Genomic DNA, 26,594 nt, shown 5'->3' on the forward strand with positions numbered 1-26,594 from the left:
TCGCGACCATATCAATAGAAACTAACACAGGATAACGTCGTCTTCGGTCGAATTTTGCCACAGCGTATCACTAGTTCAATGATAAAATAAGTAAGTTATAAAGAAAACGACTAATTCCGCTTTCTCCACATGGTGCTGACAAAAGTTTGTTTTAATTTTTATATACATATACGGGAAGTTAGTATTCCAACTGGGGGCAGATTTTCAATTTTATTAGAGATTTGCTCTAATTTTTCATACTTAGTATAGGTAGTGAGAAACCTACATCCTAAATAAATTTATTTCAACATTAAAACTAATTGAGAATCCCATTTAATCTCTAAACAATATCTTCGTTCACTCATTAGTTGGTCTTGTTTACTCAGCAATGAAAGTCGAATCTGAATTTCCAATTAAATATGTATTTAGGTATATGGTTAGTATTATAGCGTTTTCTTTTCTGGTAAAAGTGTAACGCTTTTTGTACACTGCGCAAGATTTGTAAATATAATTTGTTCTATTCTAAAAACAGGCAACGCCTTTACGGGGCGTTACACTTTTACCCCGCCAAACCAGCTCTGATCATGACAACTCATTTTCGTAACTTCACAAATTTTTATTGAAGTGAAGGCAATAATTGCTAATACATTTTTATTATCATGCACTATAAAAGTTGACACTTTTCAAGGGTATTAAGGTTTTACCATTTATTTAGCCAAAAAATTTTTAATATAAATAAAACGCTATTAGATTGAGCATTAAGGCACTGTGGCTTCTTGCTGATTTAGTATGCAAGTATTTACAATTCTGTATTGACTGGAATGAAATGTTGCTAAAATTTTGCTACCACGGCTCTGAAACAAATATTTATGGCTATTACTCGAAAATAACTTTTTCATGTTTGGTTCGAAAACTCAAACCAAACCAGGCATGATACGGTGTTGGAAACGATTTTAGCGGTAAATGGGAGAGATGAGGATATTAAAGATTAGGAGAGCGTGTATTTTTATTGATTTTCGGTACTGCACCGTAACTACTTCCGTGATTATCAAGATGAAAAATTCCATATGTATAGGTCGTGACACACCTTTTTTTTTGAAGTGTTAGAATTAATCACAAATGAAGCGCTACCAATTTTCGGATTTCTGCCATGAATATCTCCAGAGATATGAAGTATGAAAAATTCCATTTAGGTGGGAGGTTCCACGCCTCCTTTTCTCTTATCCCCTAGTTTGCTAGTGGTTACGGACTACCCTCATATAAAACCCTACCCCTCCTCAATGTTCTGGCCGAATACTTCAAAAGATATGTTGTGAAAGACTCTATTTGTATCGTAGATGCAACGCTCCCTTTTTATATGTCAGTCCATCTCCATCGTTGAGTGATTTACAGGAGGCGTGTTAAATTTTGTAACGATCGTTCAATGCGTTTAGGACGTAACTGCATCCATAGTTATATACACATTGTTGAAATTACAAAGTTGTATACAGGGCCGTAGAGAGAAAATCCGGGCCCGAGACTAAACAATTTACGGGCCCCCTATAAAAAATCCACTAATACATTTGATTAATTTGAAATAATGACGTCTCATTCATGAATCATTATTAATGGATTACATCAAAACAATTTTTGCCACATCAACTAAATGATTTTTGAACTAAGAGTTAAAAATAAAATTAACACAGTATATTTAATAAGTATTTACACTATTTTATTGTAACGTAGAAATAAAATTCCCTTTTAACAGCCACATATTATTTCAAATAATCTTTTCTAGTTATTTAGTAACATTTTAATACATTTCTGATAAATTTAATGATAATTATAAATTTTAATTATTCAATATAGAAGGTTCGGATATCAAAGAATGGCTTTTCTTGCTTTTTTCGCTGCAAAATTTTATATAATCATATCAAAATTCAACTGTCTTACCAAAGCGGATTCAAAACAAAGCATGGCAAGTCCTGAAGCTCGCTCTTGAGATGAACACGATCGATGGAAGTTTTTGATTCTTGAAAGGACACTGAAGGAACGTTCTGCACTAGCTACAGTGACAGGTATAGTGCAAAAGATACGTAAAGCAACACAAATAGTGGGGAAAATTGTATACAGATTTTGAACATACATATGTATGTAGATTAGAGTGGGTCGATTTATTAACCGATATCGCGCCATCGATTTTTCGATAGGATTTAGGCTCGCCCACTACGCATACCCAAAATATAATTTTCGAGCCTGCGAAAATAAAATGGCGAAAGGGTAAATTTTTCGACCAAAACAATCCCCAAAACCCGCCAAATATTTTTTTTTTTTTTTTAATCTGTTATAGCCAATATTTTTACAACAGTTTTTTGGACTTTTTTTCCTGAGCCCAAATCCTATCGAAAACTGATGGCGCGATATCGGTTAACTTTCGTCCATACAAATCGACCAAGGTTAATGTAGATGGCATTTAGCAATTCCAATGGTGACAGACCATTATCAAAATTTGCTTCGTAGATGTGCTTCGAGTGAATTATTTCGCCTTCTAAGCTTTGAGGAATGTATTGTTTTTAAAGTCAGACTCTGAATCATCCGTAATCATATCATTTAAATTATCTTCAGAGCGTCTTTTGGGTTTTCTCTTTCGAATGTCCGGAAACTTTGGCGAGATGTTCAATTGAATAGCAACTGTTTTGCATTCGTTTAATTGTTTCCCATTGCTTCCTGATCAACTTCAAATCAGCTAATAAGGCATCTAGATGTCGGACCTTAACATCTATGGTGGCGTCTCCAGCTTGGAGGACCACGTTTCTTTCATTAATGGTAGTCATCATTTTGAACCAAATTGAGGACAGCAAGATATATTTGAACTTTTTGATGTACTTGAGAATGCCGGTAACATCGCCAGTTGCTTGCGCAGTCAAATTTGGCTTTTGTCTGAAAGACTATGAAGAGAGCTCGTTACATTTTTTTAAGGATGTCCCATCGTTGTGGACTGCTGCTGAAAATAGTAAAATATTCCGAAGAAAGTAATTGCAGCCGTACAAGATTCTGCAGCATCAACACCACCTAAATTCAGACTGTGGGTTGCACAAGGCGAGTAATCAGCGTTCGAGTTTTTGTCGAGAATGTGACGTTGTGCTCCGTTGTAAGCTCCTTTCATATTGGCGCCGTTATGGTACCCTTGTGCCCGACAATCTTTTAATGGGATTTCATGTTTATCTAGAGTATGGCAAATTAAATAAGCGATTTCGTGGTTACAATTCACGAAAGCCAAAACCGTTCTTGAGTTATAAAATTTGTTGCTTTCGAATTGAAATGGAGGTAGCGCAAAATGAACGTAGACTGTCCAACGTGAATAGCATCAGGCATAGCATCAACGATAATAGCAAAATACTTGGCCTTCTTGCGTAGATGTAATATATTTTCCCTCACGCGTTTTGCAGAAATTTCTATAAACTCGTTCTGAATGTCTGGGGAAAGATAGTGAACTTGTAAACGTTTGTGCTGCTGTTGTGAAATCGTAACTTTCTCCAAATTATCTCTAAGTATCGGATCATAATGGCTTATGACATCTTAGATGCCCAAAAAATGTCCATTGTTCACCAAGATATATACTTTCGCCTTTGAAAACTAGGCCTCTTTCATTATTCACGGTACCGATATCGAAGTCGTTTAAATAATCTTGACTTTGATACAGAGTTTGTGGTATTGTTGGAAGACTTTTTGAAGATGAACTTTCATCAGTGTCACCACGAAAACTTTACCATTTCCGATTCATGTAAACATACATTTTTGTTTGATGTTTTTATTGTCTCCTCACTGTTCGAAGGCCCAGGCAAAAAATCGTTATCAATTTTCGTTGATTCATTAGGGTTGCCCCTCGGAAGTGATTTGGAAAACACTCCGAGTGTATTTCTTCAATGAAAAGCTGCTCAGTGAAAATTTACATGCCTTTTAGATGCCGTTCGGAGTCGGCATAAAAAACATGAAGGTCCCGTTTCGCCACTTTGTAGGAAAAATTAAAAAGGAGCACGACGCAAATTGGAAGGGAAGCTCGTCCCAAATCTCAAAGGTAAATTATCATTTTTTTTATATAACTGAAATACTTAAAATTCTTTACTCAACAGAAAAATAATTTAAAAAGTTTATGTAAAGAAAATGTATACTCACATCAATTTCGCCACCTCCGATGGACGTGTTCCGGAACGGTGGATTTCGTCCGTTAATAAATTCAAAGAATTTACCCTTGTCAACTTTGAGCCACGTCACCTGCAATTGATGGAAAAATGAGAATATTTAATAAAAGCTAACGCACATATTATCTCTTGATAGCTATTCGTATTGAGGAAGGGGGTGACAAGTTAACACACGTATGTTCTATCCCAATAAACAGTCAGTTTTAAGTTCAATTTGAGATTATATAGAGAAATAAAATATTTCTCGAATCTCAAACCTTATTATCAAAATAAACCTTAGCTACAGAATCATATATCTAATACTACAAATATTAAAATAAAATTTTAATATACGAGTATACAAGTTCTGGGTATCGGACGTGACATTCGTGCGCATTTAAGCCTGCATAAACGGGAGCATGTATAGCGGACTGCGCGGATATTATAATATTTGGATATCACTACCAATTCTATAAAAATGTTGGGTACCTCAAACATTTAAGTACATATACATGACCATATATAAAACGGCTTCGACGCGACAAGATATATAAGTATTTTTTTAATGATTCTGAAATTATGCAAGGCTAAGCTAAGCTAGGAAGAAAGCTAGCTGATGGATTAAAAGTGAAAGAAGGCTCTATCCCCGTAGATTAACGAAATCTGAAATATCTTTTTAAAATGCTGGATATAAACTTAAGTACAGTACGCAAGCGACAATTTTTTCCCAATGAACAACATATATGACATTGAAAATATATTCTTTGCGAGACATAAAACAACAAAATCTGCATACCTGTAGTGGAATTCACTAACTTATAACGATGCGATTTGTTGAGATTTTAATTTAAAGATTTTGCCGCTTACCTTATCGATTGTACTATTCACTAACTTTGTTTTCACGACTCGAAATAAATAACATTTAAATTTCGTTTTAATAGTAGAAAGGTGGCAGCACAGGTTAACGAACCCTATAAAATGCGAAAAGATCAAAAGGAATACAAAAAAAAAAAAAATTCCGTATATTAACTGCTTTCAGAAGTCATTATTGTGCAAGTTTTTACCTATTTTAACAAAAGGTAAGTATATGCGGTATTAATTTATTTTTTTTTCTCTCTGTTGATATCGCAGTTATTCTTGTACCCCTTAATTGGTCATCATGTTGAGAAATAATATCGTGAGCCAAGTCTGGGGTTAGTCGGTACAGCTTTCGAAACTTCGTTGCATTCAAGTGGAATGGTTTATCTACTTCTCTAAGAAGGTGCCTGTCCACTGGCGATGGACTTTGTAATTCTTTATCTTGTGATAAAACATACGCCAAGTATTCAAATGATATTTGATTTATAAATAAAGCAGCTTTTCGTGTTTGAAATCATTCAACAAGTTCCGATTTTCTTTGTTAACTAAAATTGCCATAAATATTAATTTTGTGTCGTGCTGTTTATTTAACAACAGAGCTGATCGTCGATAAACAAATATAGATACAAAATAGTTACTGAATAACGAAATCGTTATAGTTATCGATTCGCAAATAAAGCGATGGCAAATGTGGATAAAAAAGTGAGTGAATTCCACTACTGGAGTTTCGAATACGCCCTCAAAATCCTGTACTAGTGGCCAAAAAGTCTTTTTCCTAACCTAAGACATATACTGGTATAAAACTTGGCACCTGTTTATTCTTCGATCAATTTTTAGGTCATGCAAAGATTACGCTTTTGTGCTTCTAACGATATACAAAGGTTAGTTTTTTTGATAGATCTAGGAAATAGTACAAAATTAACCAAAAACTTGAATTTTTGTTTTTTGAGTAAAGGACCGGTTACCTCGAAAGCGGTGCCGCTTTTTCATAGCGGTAGAGCACGTTGTCAAAAATGCTGCAATGTAAAAGTAATTATGTGGAAACTAAGAAGACAGTGAAGTTCTCCACAACCTAATTTAGCGGTAGGGCAATTACCAACTCTTTCATCACCGTTTTATCTAACTGCTATACTCAAAAACCTTAAGAAAAGCGAATTGCAGAATTAAATTTTACGGATCGTGTTTTCAGGTTTACAAGGCAAATGAGTTTTTACTGAGAGCTTTTCATTGCAGAAATACACTAGGAGTGCTTGCCAAACAGTGCCGAGGAACGGTCCGTTTAGAAAAATTTTCTTCTAATTGAAAAACCTTGCTTCTAAAATTTTCATGTTGCTTTGCCCGGGGTGTGAACCCATGATCTTCGGTGTGGTAGGCGGAGCACGCTACCATCACACCACGGCGGCCGCCAGTTCTTTAGCGGTCGTAATAAAGCGGCACCGATTCCCGAGGAAATCTAGCCTTAACCGATTTCTTTATGATTTTGCTTTTCACTTAGTACAAAATAGTATTAAATAAGGGGTCATAAATAATTTTTCGTTCAAAAACTCAAGAATATAATAAAAAAAATATAATGGCTGAGATATTCCCATTTGGCCCTTTCTAGTTGACAAATATTTTTTTTTAAGCAGATAAGATTTAAATGAAAAATGCAAGGTAGTTTGTACTGGTTTCTTTTGTGTCTTCACATGAAATTGTTAAATACTCCAACAAAACCTAAATTAATATTACAATCGGAACTGATTTTATCTACGCAAACGAATCCGCCCTCAGATTTGGTACAGCACGTCAGGTTTTTAGATATCCTAACCTAAAAGTGCGAAAAATGCTGTTTTTAGCATTTTTTGAGTTTATATTTAAATAATATGAAATCTTTTTGTGCAAATCTGCTTACTGTATCTTTGAGAACAACTCTTTCCCCACAAAATCAATTTTCGAACGCCTCGATTCGATTTTTTCCCCCGAGATATGGTCAATTCAAGTTGGGGTCTGTCGTCGAAGTCACATATCATGAGGTGGCCGCTAACACTTTGGGTCACTCAATAATTATTGACATAAGTGCTACTAAAAAAAAATTAAATCGTGGCGTTAGAAAGTGAATTTTGTGGGGAAGGAGTTGTTCTCCAAGATACTGTAAGCAGATTTGCACAAAAAAATTTCCTATTATTAAAATTTAAGCCCAAAAAATGCTAAAAACGGCGTTTTTCGCTCTTTTAGGTTGGGATATCTCAAAATCCTGACGTGCTGGACCAAATATGAGGACGGACTCGGATTTAGCGCGCAAAAATACGTCGGAAATTACTTCCTGATCCAAACCAAAAAAAGCCTATTTTTGCAGGCCTGTGCTATTCAGAAACGAATTTTTAGGCCGATATATGGATAACCCCAATGTAAGGGGCAAATTTTAGACACCAATAAAATATGTTAACCGAACTTTCGAGAAAATTTACTTTATTTTTGTAAAGAAGTACACATGAGTATTTAACATCTGAAAGCTTTTTTAATTTCAAGTTCACATTTGCTTAAACAAATTTATGTGGTTTTTGATAACGGACGATACACAAGGATTAGGGTAGGATCAGTTTATAAAAAACTCCGTTTGCCAAGGCTTTTTTTTAACTTTTTTAATGCCAAATAAAAGTCTAGAAAACATATAAATAGTAGCAAATATATAGATTTGGGTTCAATAGCGCATATATATTAAAAAAGAATGACGTTATATTTTGAAATCATGTTTTTCTGTCCAGGATAAGAGAAAACAATAAACAATTTTGTAAGTGTTAAGCGGGGATTGCCCTCATCGCTTTTTTTTAAATGTATGAAAACATTTATTTGAAGCTATTTTTAATTTATAATTTTTTTAATAATTTGGGAAAAATTTATGTTTCAGAGAAAATAATTTTTTGTTAAATAATTAACATAATTATTAAGGTATGTTGAATTAACGTTAGGAGAATAATGTTGGTTCTCAACCTGAGAATTATAGATTGTTAAAATTTATTCTAAGACTACGGAGCGGTTGATGATTGATGTTGAATATTATCATCAATTTTGGAGAGTTTATGACGTGATGTTTGTTGGGTTGTTTCTATATAGATATGCATACAAGCCTCTAACTCTACATACCGACATCTATTTTCATATAAAATATGCTACCCAGTTCAGTTTGACTTTCAGTACAATAAGCGGAAAAAAATGTCAATTTTTCGGTTTATAGGCTTACGAATTTTAGTTGAAGAGATTGATAAAAATTGACAGTGACATTGGTGAGAATTTTATCAGGAAATGGTCTGTGGAAATGGAAAAATGTATGTGTAATCTGCGTTTTGTTATATGCATGTGAAAACTTACTTCGTGTAGACAAAAATTTTGTTTCTGGTGGGAACATAATACATTTCTACATACATATATATATATAATAACAGTGGCGGATCCAGGGCGAGGGGGCTTGTAGCTTTTATGTATGTAGAATATAGAGGATCGTCCAAATCGCCCCCGTCCCAACATCTGAAATTTATTATAATTTGGTTGAAATATTTTATGAAATGAATAGTTTAGCTATATATTCATTTCCAATTTCCATTTGTTTCTCTGTAGATAAAAGCAGCAGAAAAAATTTACCATTCTGGTATTTGAAGAAAGAATTGCGTAATTTTCGCTGAAATTTGGCAGCCTTGGTCTATTTCATGATCACGGTTGCTACACCACATCTTTTTTCTGGACAAAAATTCCTTTTGAAAATTTTCTTAATGAAATCTAAAAATTTGCATGAAAATTCGCGGAATTTCCCCAATTTTCTAAAAAGTCTTAAGTGTATATTTGAATTGTTGGTGTTATATAATAATACATATTTTTATAAAAATATCGAAAATAATGAAGGTCGAAGCAAAATTTAGTAAAAACTGGAAAAATCTGAGTGATGATGACTTTTGTAGATGAGTGTAGATATGTATGTGTGTTTGTATGAAAAATTTTAAGGTCATCTTATTTTACTTAAAAAGTTGACTTAAATTGATTTTAAACTAACTTCGCATTTCTTTAAAACTTGAAACCTAACACTTTGTTCAGGGCATCTATACAATTCGAAAAAAAGGATAAATAAATTCCGCAAGCGCCACCTTGCGAGATAACTGAAACAGTTTTTGAGTAACTTCTCGATAACTGAGAAACTTTAGCCTATTGAGTAGAGTTAAATATAAAATATTACACACAGTGCGATACGCATGATAAAAAGTTTCGGATTGAATGGAGTCTTACGATCAATGTTTAAGAATGTTCGGATTGGGCGGCAAACTTTGAACATAAATCACAGTTTAGAATCTAGATTCTAAACAATGCAGCAAAAGGGGAAAAAATTATGAAAAGCATGCGCAACGAGATAATTATAAAACCACTACGAGATTTGTAATCTCGCTATCGACTTTTAGTTAGCATCTCGACAAAGTTGAAATTTTAAAAGTACTTCCGAGATACATATGTATATATTAAACAAACATTAGTTCATAGCTTAATCCTAAATATCATCGTGCTTCTCTTTTGACAGTGCAACCGTTGAAAACAAATGAAATGAAATAGGAACTTTTGCGGGTTGTCAGGCTTTATTTTTAGAAATGGCAAATATCTAATTCCTCGGTTATAGTATGAGATTTGGCTAAAATTTATGTGGGCATTTAGCTTTTGCAGATGTTTAATGGGATGGATGCTAAAATGAATTACGCTCCCAAAACGCGACAGAACATTCACGCGAATGCCCTTCGTTACATGTGCCCCTCACAGTACCGAATTTTCTCATAGTTGGTTTTGAAATTAATCTTCTCGGCTTGAGTTTATGCTTCTGGCAACATGTTTTATTGCTGACGCAGTGTTCAGACTTTATTTTCCAATCGGAGTATTTTGTTCCATTCTTACCTCCTACTACATTTTTTTATCTCAGAGGATAATTTGGGAAGAGTTGAAAGCTAAATAATATTACTAGTTAATATCTTTTGGTTGAAGTTCTTATTGCATACGTATGAAAAGCTGATTGTTTGCAAGTGATGATTGGATGAACTTTTTTTGACGTTAGTTCGTGCCTTAAGACATGTTTGCTCACATTTTACTTAAAGCTTTTGTCCTTTTTTCGTACGGAATGAGAATGAAAGGATGAAAATGTAAGTAAAATATGTGTCCGGGCGAGATCTGTAAGTCCTGTTAAAACTCAACATACAGCACTTCTAGAAGGTCTTTATATAAATGAACTACGTTGAGTCAGTAGTGGTAGAGGGTGGTGTTTATTTTTTTTTTAAATAAAAAGATATTTAATAAAACAAAAATGCTTGATTTTTTTTCAAAAGAAAAATTTAGTCTAACCCTACAATAATGTACAAACTTACACCATCATCGTCATTAATTAGAGCTTAACCGCCTTAGCGATTTTGGCCGTTGAGGTGAGGTCAGCCTTCACAGTTTCGCGATAACAGTTGTCAATTGGGAGCACCAAGCGAGAAAAAATCTTCTTCCAACTGCCTCTACAAACTCTGTGGAGGCCTTCCCTTCCTCTGCTTCCAAACTTTCTGCTGCACTATCGTCATATCTGCGTAAAACTCATACAGCTCATCATTTTACCTCCTTCGATACTCGCCGTCCACATCACGGTCATGACTATAAATATTATGGAGAACTTTTTTGTCGAACTTTTCTCTCAACACCGTCTATGATTCCGAGTCATACATCAGGACAGAAATGATGAGCGACTTGTAGGCCGAGATTTTTGTTCGTTGGGAGAGGACTTTATTTTTCAATTGCCTAAAGAAGCACTTGTTGGCAAGAGTTATTCTCCGTTTGATTTCTAAGTTTCCAATTTATATCCCCCAATAGTGACGTGACTACAAAAGCCACGATGACAGCAAGTACTTCATCTTGTCCGCAAGGCCCACTTTTTTGTTTTTATCTAATACCAACACTTCACCTCCATGTTTGAATAGCCCGGCGTGTATTCTGTCAATACCTGGCGCCTTGTGATTTTTAGCCGGGATATTGCCATTCTCACTTCGTCGTTCCGGAGCGTATTTTTCATCAGTGGTGATCGGAGTATAGGGACGGTCTTCTCCCACACAGGTCGCCATTGTCGTTCCTGCAGGAATTTTCCCTTGCCTTGAAAACTTCCGTCATTAAAAGAACATGAAGTATATATGGTAAGCCGCAAACAGCAAAGTTAGCTGTTAAGAATGATCCTGTGCATCTTTCAAAAATAATAATAATATTTTGATAAATATCCGGCGAGATAGAGCCCAATTTTCTTTCAGAAAGTGGTATGCTGTTTTTAATTGTTCCAATTAGTTAGTCATCCTACACGTTTTGGGCCGACTTCAAGCGCATCTGATAACTTTTTTGCTGAGAAACATTTCATGGCAGAACACAATCGGAAAGGCTTTGTTAAGCCACCAAATCTGATGTTAGTTCTTCGCCCGCTTTCCAAAAATGAAGAAAAAATATACTCCGAAAATTTAACTCTAGCTCTGGCGCAGTCGTGTACTCAGGTAACAATTAAATACTCCGAACACTGGGAGCGAAATGTGAGAGAAATGTAATAAATCGAAAATTTTCAAAAGCACTACGTCATCAAAATTCGATTACAAAAACAACAATTCCGGAATGCGTGATCTGGGCTCATTTGTTTATGAATTCAACCTATCCCATGTATGTGCTATGATTTAAAGTCTGTCATATGTGACTTGCTGTTGGATCTCATATAAAATTTTTTTATTAAAAACTCCAATTCAGCAGCCTATGTTTATCGGCTGTGATAAGCTATTGCCAAAAAATTATTTATTCATTTTTGAAATTTCAAAGAATTATCGATGATCGAAATGTTAGATAAGAATAAAATAAAAAATTTTGAAGCTTTTTTTTTATATAAATGGACATTTTCAGCGAAAACTATGTCCTTATATAAAGGCATATTCTTGTTTAACTTTGATTTTAAAATTTTGGCATAGAAATTGTAAAAATATTTATGTGAAATAAAAATATAGAAATGGAGCGCACATTACTTGGATTGGAAAGTTGGCAGTATATAGTCAATATATAGTAAATTAATTGCTGCGCTCTACCCTTATGTTTTTATCTCAAAAATATTTCATTTCATTTCATTTCATGTTTATATAAAGAAAATGCTTAAATTTTTGTATTTTATTTTTATTTTCTACTTTTTAGTTCTAGGTGGAAAAGAGTAGTGCCTTATTTATTACAAGGTGAAAAACTTTCTTTTATTATTTCAAAATGCATACAATACTTGTATGTATGCAATATAGTACATATCAGAAAAATACGTCAAGCTACATTAGTTTTTAAGCTACTTGAAAATTGTTAATATAGCCAAGCTTAAATTGCTAGAAGTGAGTATATGGATGAAGTTTCAAGATTGTAGCTCAATGGGAAGTCTCTTGAAAATTAATCGCAAGATTCCCGCCGTTTCGTACGATTTTTCTTAATATCCCAATTCGTGCGCCCCCTACCGAAACTTTTTGTATTCTGTTTGTACTGTCATCGGCCTCTTAAATAGGTTGGACGTTTCAAGTCCCTAGCTCATCGAGAAGTTACTTAAAAGCCGGTTTCGAATTTCCAAGTTCTCATCTAATATTTCGATCCGAGAACGAATTTTTTTCCTTTTGTTCCTTTGTCGCGGTGTCTGAAGTTTCACGTTTGTAGATCAATGAGAAGTTACTTAAAAATCGATCTCAAAATTCCAAATTTCCAATATTATTTCGATCTGTGCATCACCTAATGGAATTTTTCCCCCTTTTGTTACTTAAACATCGATATCAAAATTCCAAAATTTTTCAAATTCTCATATAATTATTTCAATCCGTGCGCCACCTAACGTAATTTTTTCTCAGTTTGTGTCTTTGTCACGGTGTTTTAACCCATATGTGAAGTTTCACGTTTGTAGCTCAGTGTGAAGTTACTTAAAAACAGATCGCAAAACTCCCTCCGTTTCGAACGATTTTTTAAATATCTCAATCCCTGCGCCCCCTAACGATACTTTTTGTTTTGCGTTTTATACTGTAATTGGACTCTGAACCAAGTTTGAAATTTCATGGGTGGGTGTCATTAAAATTATTAGCGGTTGCCTAAATTTAGATTTTTAATACTTTTTGATTTAGCTTATTCTTACTTATTTCACTAGCTGACGATCTTTGTGTAAGACTACTTAATTCGGAAATGATCTTTCTATTCATGCAGAAATTTACAACTTTGGCTCCTCATACGCGAAAATGTAGATACAGCTCGCGCCCAAAGCTTGTTACAAAACCTATTTAGGTGCAGTACTTATATGTATATAAAATTGGATGTAGATACTGCTCCCTACAAAAATAAAGCAGTACAACAAAAGATAGTAATACTTTTGAAAAAAAGGTATCTGCGTAGATACGTAATTTTTGGTTAGGACACATGTTGCTATTTCACTAGGTTCTCTACAAAAAGTGACGATACTGCTGTATTTTTTACACACCCACATTTTCATAAGGATTTGTGGATAATGTCTGTACTAATAATACAAAAGTGTGAATATAAGGCAACTAAAACGGTATTTCTATTTGCAATTTTAAAAGTATATTTGTACGCAAAAAATGCATTTTCAAGCCGAGTTCTTACTTTATTGGCGCTTTAACGTTTAAACGGTTATAGCCGCCCAACAAGACGCACCTAATGGGTTCTCTGGGTTAACTGGCGCCATTTGGGCACACCAAGCGAATTGAAATTGTTTGGCATCTGGTCCTGCCAGCGGAGTGGGGGCCGGCCTCCCCATCTGCTTTCATAGGCGGGTTGTGATAAAAATACTCCCTTGGCAGAAGCACCATTTTTAATTTGCATACCATAGCCCAGCCAGTGTGGCCGCTACGTTTTAATTCGCTGGACTATGTTGATGTCTGTGTAAATCTCGTACAGCCCATCATTGAATCCTCTTCGGTACTCGCCGTCGTCAACGCGTACAGGTACGTAAATCGTTAGTAGAACTGTTCTCTCGAACACTACCAGTGGCCGCTTCATCTGATGTTGTAATGGTCCATGCTTCTGCACCATATAGCAGGTATAGCGGGTACGATAAGTGACTTGTGAGGCATGATTTTCATTTGCCGAGGGAGACGTTCTATTACCTATCTACTCCAAAGTAGCATTTATCGGCAAGAGTGATTCTGCGCTGGATTTCAGACCTGATGATGTTGTCTGTGTCCCAAATAAATGTGTTCGCCTATGTAAATAGCATACTTTCTAAAAAAAATTTAGATACCAACGTTCTCTATTTGTACCGCCGTACAGACTTGTCCTTTGTGTATATGCTTTGTCAACAAAATTTAAGTAAAATTGAATGCATTTAATGCAGTTCATTACAGTCTGTGTGAAAATAATTGAAATTTCATTTAAGCTCCTTAAAATGAGTTTTATAACACAACTCAGCTTAAATATTTGTCAATGCATGAAACGTCATTTATTAACATAAACGCAAACAAATATTTGTATGTATGTATATTGGTTGATAAACGTGCTGATTCGGAGTCAATTGGAGCTTATAACAGCTCTTTATTTTCCACGCGATTGAGTTACAAACTTAGCAATCAACAAGTTCAAAATACTGAAATGCAGTATGGGAAAAGTCAGTGAAAGAAATTTTTAAGTGTCGCAATAAAAATGTTAGTCACAGCTGTATCATATTATGTGTGCATATATTAGAGGTTTACGCCGATAATTTTATCGGCGGTGCCGGCGTACGCCGGTGTTGTTAGTAAAAAAAAATTACTCCTGTTACTCCTGGTAGCTCCTTGCGGAGGGATTGTCCCTCGTTCGCTTACTCAAGAGAGGCTTCGAACCTAACCCCGGTCTTTGGAATTCGTACTGCTGCGTCTACTAAAAAGAAATAAAGATACATAAAATAGTCACTTTTGTCTGTATATCTCGTGCAAAGCGTAGTTTCACCTACGGATAACTCCTAATAATTTTCGCGAACACAATTTCTTCAAATCATTTGTGGCTCCTTGGCGGTCACGCATGCGACTTCGAACTCATACCTTCGTCGACGTCACTTTCCAAGAACCTCTAGGTGTAGCTCGTAAGACTTTCTAACGAATGTTTTTGCCGCGCTATGCTGCAGAGAAAGACCTTGAAATGTTAAGGAGTGACTATTCGGCCAAGGATGCCGCCCTCGAAATCATAAGCAGTCTAAGTGGATGTCATTGCGTAACTCATAGGTGATGGTGGGCATCTAAATAATTTAATCTTTACAAGGTCCTTGGATAAAAGTTTTACAATGTAGATCAAAATTTGCAGACGCTTCTGTTCACAACATTGATTTCAATAGTCTTCGTTAAATCAAAACGATATTTGAAAATGAAAGTCGACCGATTTTAAGTTGAAAGATGTTAACTGCTGTTTTCCGGCCTTATGATATAAGAGCTCATTATAGATGACCGACTAGCTTCAGTTTTCAGACTAGTTCGACTGTCCACTACGTTAGGGTAGTAGCAAATACGGTAATTAGTTTTACTGTATTGGGAAAGCTTTTGCTTCACCACTTTGAGTGTTCTTGCGAAGGACAAAGCCTCACCCGCGCCTCATATGTGCCTACGTATTCACATTTGTAAAAGGAGCCGCGACGTTTAGGGTATATAAAAACTTGATGGATAGGCTATAATCAATGTGATTCACTCCAAGGGATTAGTTTTGGATAGGGCCGCCAACTTTAGAAAATGTCAAACCGGTAGACTTGGGTGTTGAAGGATGAAGTGTGAAAATCAAAATTAACATTTCAGACGCTATTGTATAGTTTCGAAAAATAAACCACAGATGTTTGAATGTAAGCCCAAGCGATTTTTTAAACCCTTCTCATACATACATATATCAACTTAAGTATGAGGTAAGAATCATTTCAAAGGAGTGTTTATGCCCCTAGAACCTGCCAAAGGATATTGCAGCACTGATTTCGCTTATTCTTTCAGCCAATCGCAATATAAAATTTTTTTAAAAATCGGCACCGTTTTTGGGTAATTTGCTTTTTTTAACCACTTGAGGACAATTTGAAAACATGTTCGCCTTGGGCCATTTTATTTGAATTCATTGTTCATTATTAATTTTTTGAAAAAAAAAAAAATATGCAAAGTGAGCATATAAATTTATTATATAACTTTTCTTTTAGTGTTTTGTTTTAATAACTTGTTGAATTGGGTTATGCAAAGTCCGCGTTAAACTGCCATCGTTGAGCAGAGCTCACAGAGTATATTAACTTTGATTGGATAACAGTTGGTTGTAAAGGTATAAAGCAATCGAGATAGATTTAGCCTTCCATATATGAAAATCATCAGTATCGAAAAAAAATTTGATTGAGCTTTGCCCGTCCGTCCGTCCGTCCGTTAACACGATAACTTGAATAAATTTTGAGGTATCTAGATCAAATTTGGTATGTAGGTTCCTGGACGCTCATCTCAGATCTCTATTTAAAATTAACGATATAACCACGCCCACTTTTTCGATATCGAAAATTTCTAAAAACCGAAAAAGTGCGATAATTCATTACCAAAGACGGACAAAGCTACGAAACCTGGTAGGTGAGTTGAATTTATGACGCAGAATACAAAATTAGTAAAATTTTGGACAATGGGCGTGGCGCCGCCCACTTTTAAAAAAAGGTAATTTAAAAGCTTTGCAAGCTGTAATTTGGCAGTCGTTGAAGATATCCTGATGAAATTTAGCAAGAACGTTACTCCTATTACTATATGTATGCTTAATAAAAATTAACAAAATCAGGGAACGACCACGCCCACTTAAAAAAAAATTTTAAAGACAAATCTTAACAAAAAATTTAATATCTTTAGAGTATATAAGTAAATTATGCCAACATTCAACTCTAGTAATGATATGGTGCAACAAAATAGTCCACCCATAGAACTAAGGCGCAATCCCTTTTAAAATACTCATTAACATATTTCATTTGATTCCCGTATCGTATAAACAAATTCTAGAGTCACCCCTGGTCCATCTTTATGGCGATATCTCGAAAAGGCGTCCACCTATAGAACTAAGCCCACGCCTTTTTAAAATACTCATTAACACCTTTCATTTGACACCCATATCGTAGAAGCGCATTCTAGAGTCACCCCTGTTCCACCTTTATGGCGATATCCCTAAATGGCGTCCACCTATAGAACTATGGCCCACTCTCTCTTATAATACTCTTAAATACCTCCCATTTGATACAGATGTCATACAAACACACCCTAGTTTCATTTTCCTACATGGTGATTTTCCCTTATTTTGTCTCAATAGCTCTCAGCTGTGTATGTAATGTTCGGTTACACCGGAACTAAGCCTTCCTTACTTGTTTCTTTTTTTTTTTTTGAACAGTTAGAAAGAGTTAAGTTTCGCAATTAGGTTCTTATAATTGCCAGTGATGCGCATTCCTTGATACCCCTTTCGACCATATCCGACAAATTTTCGATATGAACTATAAATGGCCTAAACAGTAGAAATATATATATATATTTTTTTTGACATTCGGCGGCGGCGGCGGCCTTTATCGGTGGCGTATATCTCTAGCATGTGTGTGTTGGAATGAGTGTTGCATGTTCCATGTGAGAAAGTTGTTGTTTGTTTTTGAATAAATAGTTTATGATGATAGTCATAGACGACTAAATAATGCATTATAAATGTGTTGTTTCGTGCAATTGCCAGTGTCCTCTTACACTAATGTGAATTGAGCAACAGGTGCAGAGCTTACTTCAAAACAAAAAAAGATAATAATCGGAGGCATGAATAACAACCCTGCAAAAATTGCGAGTAATCCATGCATGCATGTATGGAGTACTCGCTATGGACCAACCGAGTGCTCCAAAATGAACCACAATTCATACAAAAAATATGGTCCAATTAACATTGCGATGTCCTAGGACGGGACCATATACTCCAGCTCCGCATTACATCAGAGTAATCCATGGAGTACCCACAGTCCAATAAACATCGTGTAGTGATTACAATCTTTAAAAACGAGCAATGATCGGCTTAAAATATGTTCGTGTAGAAATATGAGTTGGTCCATTGCTGCATTACAGTGGAGTACAATGGTAAGTACTCCAGTGGACCACATAATGCAACGAGTTTAGCAGGGAAACACTCACTCATATATGTATGGCAGTACAGTTATTATATATTTGCAATGTATTCATAAATTTTCGAATGATAGACGTTAATATATATAGCGTTACGGACTTAGTGTCATTGCTATACTTCTATTGTTAAGTAATGATGTTCATTCCTATAAACGTTGACGATATGTCAGATCAATTTACATATATAGCCTATAGAGTAATATCAATTTGCCTTCTTTTTCTTGGCAGAATATCCAGTATCTGGTCACGAGTAACTTCGATATTTCTGTGAATATTAAACAGTGCCGATCCATTCAAACGTTCTTTTCCTGGTTTATTACCCAAATAGGTTTTACTCTCCGTAAAGTAGAGAATGAACGTTCGCTTGAAGCTACCATAACTGGCAGTGTAGCACCTATACTGAGAAAAATGTGTATTTGTCTATTGTAACTGGTCACAATTTTTTTCATGTTCGAATGAATACTAGTATCGCCTGTGGTCGAAATTCGACCAACTTGTATTTTTTTCAACTCAGTCTATGCATCCAGTGTTGGGTGTAGTGCAATAACGCGTTAATAGTTAAGCAGTGAGTGGAAATATAGCAAACTGGTCTAACTTACTTAAATTTTCCATTAACACGTTATAATTTTTGATTGTATTTTCTTAAATATTCTACAAAATTTTCAAATGTAATTATAACGTTTTGATATGGAGCTCCTTAAACAAAAATATAAAAAATATGTAAAATCAAAACAAATTGACATAGAATTATGGTGAAATTACTTGAAATTTAATTGAACAAGTAAGGAAGGTTAAGTTATTAGATACTCAGTTGAGAGCTATGGTGGCAACATAAGGGAAAATAACCATGTAGGAAAATGAACCGAGGGTAACCTGGAATGTGTTTGTATGACACGTGTATCAAATGAAAGGTATTAAAGAGCATTTTAAGAGGGAGTGGGCCATAGTTCTATAGGTGGACGCCATTTAGGGATATCGCCATAAAGGCGGTATCAGTGGCGCTCTCAGAACAACACCTACCTTGGCACTGAACGTCATGCTGAACATATACCCAGTAGATATTGCGGGAAAGACGGCCGCGGCCAGGTCGTTGGTCAGGCTTCGTGATATGGAATATGGACTTTCTGACCGCGGACACTCTAGCCTTCTTACCAGTTTCGACTTTATCCCGGACATAACGGACTATTGTATGCCGATAACTGCCCCTATACAACTTTCACCCCAGTCATTCCAGAGAGAGGAGTGGGGAAGAGGAATTATCTGGGGCATGGGACCAGTTAACTTGTTCACGGATGGGTCGAAGCTGGATGGAAAGGTTGGCGGGGGGCCTTTTGTCAAGAGCTAAATTTAAGCCGCAAGTTTAAGTTGGCTGATCACTGCAGTGTATTCCAAGCGCAAGTTGCTGCGATTAAGGATGCGGTGGATGGAATGCTATCCAGTGCTACTACGGTTAGGGAATTTAACATCTACTCTGATAGCCAAGCGGCTATCAAGTCCTTGAGCTCAACTACAGTGCGATCGAGGGTGGTCTGGGAGTGCCTGACCTCGCTTGCGATTGTATCGAATTATTTTACAATTAAGATTATCTGGGTCCAGGGCCATAGTGATATCCCGGGTAACTGTCAAGCGGATCTCTTAGTCCGCATCGGTACAACTGAACCGGATGAAGATGGCTGTAGGGATTTCGGGATTCCGCAGGCCACCTGTGAATTGCTCCTCCATAGCTGGGCCTCGAATCAGCTCAGCAAACGTTGGGCGGACACCACGTCTTGCAGGGTAGCAAGATTTTTCTGGCCGAAAGTGGATGGCAGGAGGTCTGCTGAAATAATTGGGTTCACTAAGGCTCACCTATCAATGGTCATTGGGGTTTTGTCAGGGCACTGTCCCATGGGTATCCATGCGGTACGTCTCAATATACTGGAAAATCCATCCTACTGTAACTGTATGGAGCATGATGAGGTGGAATCACCAAATCACTTTATGCTTGATTGCCCAAATTTTGCCAGAACTAGGCGAAAGTACTTCGGTCGCGACTCACTTGGATTTCCCGAGGATTTATCCAAAGTTGAGATCGGTATCATTCGGAGCTTTATCATTGCTACCCAACGATTCTCGAAGTAGCTAGATCTAAGTCACCGTTATTTTTGGTGTATGTGGTATCACAACGGACCTTCGTGTTGTCCAAGTGAGCTATCCTGATCAGGGCTGCTACCTAACCTATCCTATCCTATCCTAATGAGGGTTATAAAAGGGAGTGGTGATAGTTGTATAGGTGGTCGCCTTTTCGAGATATCGGCATAAAGGTGGACCAGGGGTGACTCTAGAATTTGTTTGCTCGATATCAAATTAAAGGTATTAATGAGGGTTTTAAAAGGGAGTGGTGGTAGTTGTATAGGTGGTCGCCTTTTCGAGGTATCGGCATAAAGGTGGACCAGGGGTGACTCTAGAATGCGTTTGTACAATATGGGTATCAAACGAAAGGTATTAATGAGTATTTTAAAAGGGAGTGGGCCTTAGTTCTATAGGTGGACGCCTTCTCGAGATATAGCCATAAAGGTGGACCAGAGGTGACTCTAGAATATGTTTGTACGATATGGGTAGAAAATGAAAGGTGTTAATGAGTATTTTAAAAGGGCGTGGGGCTTAGTTCTATAGGTGGACGCCTTTTCGAGATATCGTCATAAAGGTGGACCAGTGCTGACTCTAGAATGTGTTTATACGATATGGGTAATAAATTAAAGGTATTAATGAGGCTTTTAAAAGGGAGTGGTGGTAGTTGTATATATGAAGGCGTTTTCCAGATATCGACCAAAATGTGGACCAGGATGACCAAGAACATCATCTGTTGGATACCGCTAATTTATTTAAATATATAATACCACGAACAGTATTTCTGCCAAGATTTCAAGGGTTTTTTTTATTTCGCCCTGCAGCACTTTTTCATTTCATTCTTCTTAATATGGTAGGTGTCACACCCATTTTACAAAGTTTTTTCTAAAGTAATATTTTGCGTCAATAAACTAATCCAAATACCATGTTTCATCCCTGTTTTGTATTTGGTATAGAATTATGGCATTTTTTTCGTTTTTCGTAATTTTCGATATCGAAAAAGTGGGCGTGGTCATAGTCGGATTTCGGCCATTTTTTATACCAATACAAAGGGAGTTCAGTTAAGTACGTGAACTGAGTTTTGTATAAGATATATCGATTTTTGCTCAAGTTATCGTGTTAACGGCCGAGCGGAAGGACAGACGATCGATGTGTATAAAAACTGGGCGTGGCTTAAACCGAGTTCACCCTTTTTCACATAAATAAGTTATCGTCCCAGAATCTAAGCCCCTACCAAATTTCACAAGGATTGGTAAATTTTTGTTCGACTTATGGCATTAAAAGTATCCTAGACAAATTAAATGAAAAAGGGCGGAGCCATGCCCATTTTGAAATTTTATTTTATTTTTCCATTTTGTTTCACCATATCATTACTGGAGTTGTATCTTGACATAATTTACTTATATACTGTAAAGATATTAAATTTTTTGTTAAAATATGACTTAAAAAATTTTTTTTTTTAAAGTGGGCGTGGCCGACCTCCGATTTTGCTAATTTTTATTAAGCATACATATAGTAATAGGAGTAACGTTCCTGCCGATTTTCATCATGATATCTTCAACGAATGCCAAATTACAGCTTGCAAAACTTTTAAATTACCTTCTTTTAAAAGTGGGCGGTGCCACGCCCATTGTCCAAAATTTTTCTAATTTTCTATTCTGCGTCATAAGCTCAACTCACATACCAAGTTTCATCGCTTTATTCATCTTTGGTAATGAATTATCGCTCTTTTTCGGTTTTTCGAAATTTTCGATATCGAAAACTGGGCGTGGTTATAGTCCGATATTGTTCATTTTAAATAGCGATCTGAGATGAGTGCTCAGGAACCTACATACCAAATTTCATCAAGATACCTCAAAATTTACTCAATCAAATTTTTTTTCGATCCTGATGGTTTTGATATATGGAAGTCTATATCTATCTCGATTCCTTTATACCTGTACAACCAACCGTTATCCAATCAAAGTTAATATACTCTGTGAGCTCTGCTCAACTGAGTATAAAAATAGCTTTTCCACAGCACCCGGTAGGTCCCCGTTGAGGTGCTACCGAAGTGTTAGTTTTGTGTGCTCGGTTCCCCAGTAGGCCTATATCACCCATATACATACATATATCGCCCATTTACTTCAATAGTGTCATAATTCAAAAAACATGAACTTTTAGTTACAAACGAAGAAATGTGCTAAAGGAATTTAGCCTATTTCACGCCACCCGTTAGGTATACAATTGGCGCTTTACCGAGTTTAATTTTGTATAAATACATATACAATATACAAAACGAAAATTTCGAATAGAATAGAGGATACCTTCATAAAAAATAAAAATATAAAAAAATTATGTAACGAAAAAGAAGGCAGAGATTACTAAAAAAATGTAAATGAAAGAAAAAAAATAAAGTACTTAGATTGCGAAAAAATTATGTGAAGTGAACAAACAGTTCCATATAAAAACGCAATAAGTGCACTTAGACTTTTTTCCGGGTTTTAATGTTATCATTGTGGGAATATGAAGATTCATGTTTTGATGTTAGGATATTTAACGTGAAGATTGCAATTCAGATCTATGTACGTAATTAATTTATATTAAATTTTTAAACACGCCATTTCATTAATATATATGACCATATCTACCCATGAACCAATAAACAGATCCCGCATTAAAAAATGAGAGAGCAAAAAATCATAGTTGGCTGTGAAATAAATTTTCTCGCCGTGACGTCACGCTTTTGACAACATGTTTCGTTGTTGATGCTGTGTTCAGACTTTATTCCCTACGGAATGAGAAAATAAGGAGTAAAATGTAAGCAAAAATGTGTCCGGGCGCTATCTGTAAATCCTGCCAAAATTCAACATACAGCACTTCTTGAAGTTTTATATAAAAATGAAGTTCGTTGAGTCAGTGAGGTCAGCTAACCCTGTTTTGCAATAACAGTCGCCAATTGGGATCACCAAGCGAGGTCAAATTTTCCTCCAACGGTCTCTCCCAACTCAGTGAAGGTTTTCTCTTTCCTCTGTTTACAAACTGCCGGGGCGTATACGTTCATCCGCATAACGTACTCTAGCTAGCGAAGCCTTTGAATTTTCAATCGCTGCACTATCGTCATGTCTGCGTAAAGCTCATATAGGTCATCAATATACCTCCTTCTATACTCGCCGTCGGCATCACGGATAGGACACCTTCCATGATTCCGAGCCACACATCAGGAAAAGTATGATGAGTGACTTGTAGAGCGAGAATTTTGTTCGTCGGGAGAGGACTTTACTTTTAAATTGCCTAAGGAAGCACTTGTTGGCAAGAGTTATTCTCCGTTTGATTTCTAGGCCGAAATTGTTTTTAATTTTAATGCTGCGAAATTATTCACAGTCTCGAATTTGTATCCGTCAACAGTGGCGTGGCTAGAAAGGCCGCGATGACAGCAAGTACTTCGTCTTGTCCAAATTTACTGCAAGACACACTTTTTTTTGCTTCTTTATCTTATACCAACTCTTCGCCTACTTATTTGAACAGCCCGGCGGGTATCCCGTCATTACTTGGCACCTTGTGATTTTTTAGCCGTGATATTGGATGCCGGGGAGTTCTTTTCATCATAGGCGATCGGAAGATGAACCCGGTGTCTTCCTCCACACTCTGTACGTCAGTTACCAGGTCGCTATTATCGTTCCTACAGGAATCTGCACCGGTATTGAAACCTACTGTCATTAAAAGAGCATAAAATATGTATGGTAAACAGAAAATGATAATAACAATATTTCTGATGTGTAATGGGAGCATTAATTGGTCATCCTACAGGTTTTAAGCCGACTCCATGTGCATCTGATAAGGCAGATAACTTTTTTGCTGAGAAAAATTTCATGGCAAAAACACAATCGAAAGGTTTTCCAAGCCACCAAATCAATTTGATGTTAGTTCTTCGCCCGCTTTCAAAAAGGAAGAAAAAAATGTACTCCGAAAATTTAATTTTTACTCCGGCGTAGTCGTTTACTCAGGTAACAGTTTTAAATACTCCGAACACTGGTAGTGAATCATGAGAGAAATCTAATAAATCGAAAAGTTCAAAAGCGCTACGTCATCCAACTTTTTTTTTTCAAATTCGATTACAAATACAACAATTCCGGAATGCGGGATCTTGGCTCATTCGATCATGATATCTACCATAAAATATCGTCTGTGACTGATATAATACTAAGATATAACAACGCAGAATAAATTAGAAAGAAAAGAAATATAAACAAAAACATTGAAATTATTCACGCAAACATATTTACTAAAATAAAATAGATTTCATTACTTTAAGCGACATAATCAAATTAGGATTATGGGATCTAAGCATCCGATTAATGGGCATATAATCCAACAAAGTTAGCCTAATAATAAATATAGTAGGTAATATACTGCCTATGCAATATTTCGACCTAAAATCGAAAACGTTTTTGGGTCGTTTTTTTCGTTTAATATACAACGTGAAATTTTCCGATTCTATCAAGTTGCATTTAAATAATGATAAATTAAGTTGAAATATAAGATAATATAATAAAATAAAATAAGAAATATCGAAATAAATTAGCATAAAAGACAATATACAAATTTTACGATGTATCTTTGTAGCAAATTTATTTATTTTTTGCTCAATAAGACGTACTATATATAAAATGAGCATAAAATCTGGAAGTGCAAAAAACATTTGTGTCAAATTTGCAATTAATTGTTATAAATAAATAAATTTAGTGAGTTTGAACAAAAGTTGACTCATTATTTGTGATTTCATGCTTTTTTGAAAGCAACTAAAATAAAAAACAAAGAATATGTTAAATAAAGATGAGCACGTCGTAAAATTCGTAAAATTTGTATATTGTCTTTTATGCTAATTTATTTTGATATTTGTTATTTTATTTTATTATATTATCTTTTATTTCAACTTAGTTTATTATTATTTAAATTCAACTTGATTGAACGGGAAAATTTCACGTTGTATATTAAACGAAAAAAAAATTACCCAATACGTGTAAGTAAAATTTGTCCAAAAAAATAGGCCGGTAAAGTTATTACTTCTGTAGATGAAACATTTGAGTAACGCGACAATGCAACTTTTGGAATTTCGAATTCAGGGGGATTTGTGAACATAATTGGTCCTAGAGACGGCAATTTCGATATTTGCACAGACTTTCGAATTTACAAAAAACTTTTTCTATTAATTATAAACATATAGAGTAATATTTGTTAACAAAAATAGGCCTATGCATTGCGGCTGATCCATACGAATCGATTCATATACCTTTTATATGATTCTACGTACGATAACTATGCGAAACAGCCTGTCAATTGATTGTATGGAAATTTTGTTATCGTATTAATATATAGATTACTTTCTCCCCATCTTCCCGTTCGTAATTATGAATGCGGAATAAATTTTTAAATATTCACGTTCGTGTGTAAACTAATAAAAGAACGAATGTAGGTACATAAATTCATTTTTCCAAAATTCGTATTTCCATTTATATTATCATAAACAGAATATTTTACTACATTGAAAAATTGATAACTGTAACTATAACTGTGGTTAGTTTTGCGAGCGCATCACTGCCCACCCTCCTAAAGCACTGAATGAAAATATTCACATATTATGTGCGTCTATTGCATATTTGGGGAATTTGGAAAAAGAGACAGCTGTGATAGTCATTTTATGGTTCATATGACAGTCATTACTGAAGAGTCGAAATTTCCTAGGTACTAAAAGTTAGTTGCAGCTTTTTTGGCATATACTCCATAGGAAATTATGTCAAAAGTCTGTAACTAACTTTAATTAGCCTTTTAGTTTTTACTATGAGTGATTAAGTCGTATAAACCAAGCTCGCATATATTCTTGAAGGATACACATTCTTCTCTTCGATAAATGGTAACCATGATCAAATTTTAGAGATGCGGATTTTTCATAGAAAAAATTCCATCTCTAGAGTGTAATCTCTAATTGGAAGCACAACATAGCTTTGTTCGCGTATTTTTCCGACAGAAACTTATACTGTTTTCACACAGACGGCTTATTGAATAATAAAGGCAGTTTTCTACATTAAGACGCTTATTGAGCTCAATCTTCCCTACAAAATTCGAATCTATTATTATTTCATTAGTAGCTAATCGAATGCCTAATGAAGTCAAAAGCACAATGCAACTCTGTTGGCAGCATTCCGCTTCCGTTTCCGTTTCTTAGTTTTCAAAGCAAATGTCATTGTCTGCATGGCGGAACGATACAAGGTGGCCGCATCGAACAGCTGATTATAACCTTTTTTATTTGATTTGATACATCAACTACCGGCGCAGTACGATGTTGACATTTGTCCATCGAATTTACAAGTAC

At 35.5% G+C, this 26,594-nt stretch overlaps 1 protein-coding gene across 1 annotated transcript in view; it reads right to left on the reverse strand.

The window, feature by feature from the left end:
* The window catches only part of beat-VII (beaten path VII), a 599,011-nt gene that overhangs the window by 298,878 nt on the left and 273,539 nt on the right, over positions 1-26,594 (reverse strand). Inside the window, exon 3 of the mRNA XM_067760324.1 lies at positions 4,135-4,233. Coding sequence (XP_067616425.1) covers positions 4,135-4,233 — 99 coding nt within the window. The remainder of the gene's footprint in view (positions 1-4,134; positions 4,234-26,594) is intronic.

This window comes from Eurosta solidaginis, chromosome 1 (genome assembly GCF_040869045.1).
Source record: "Eurosta solidaginis isolate ZX-2024a chromosome 1, ASM4086904v1, whole genome shotgun sequence".
In the NCBI taxonomy this organism is placed as follows: Eukaryota; Metazoa; Arthropoda; class Insecta; order Diptera; family Tephritidae; genus Eurosta; species Eurosta solidaginis.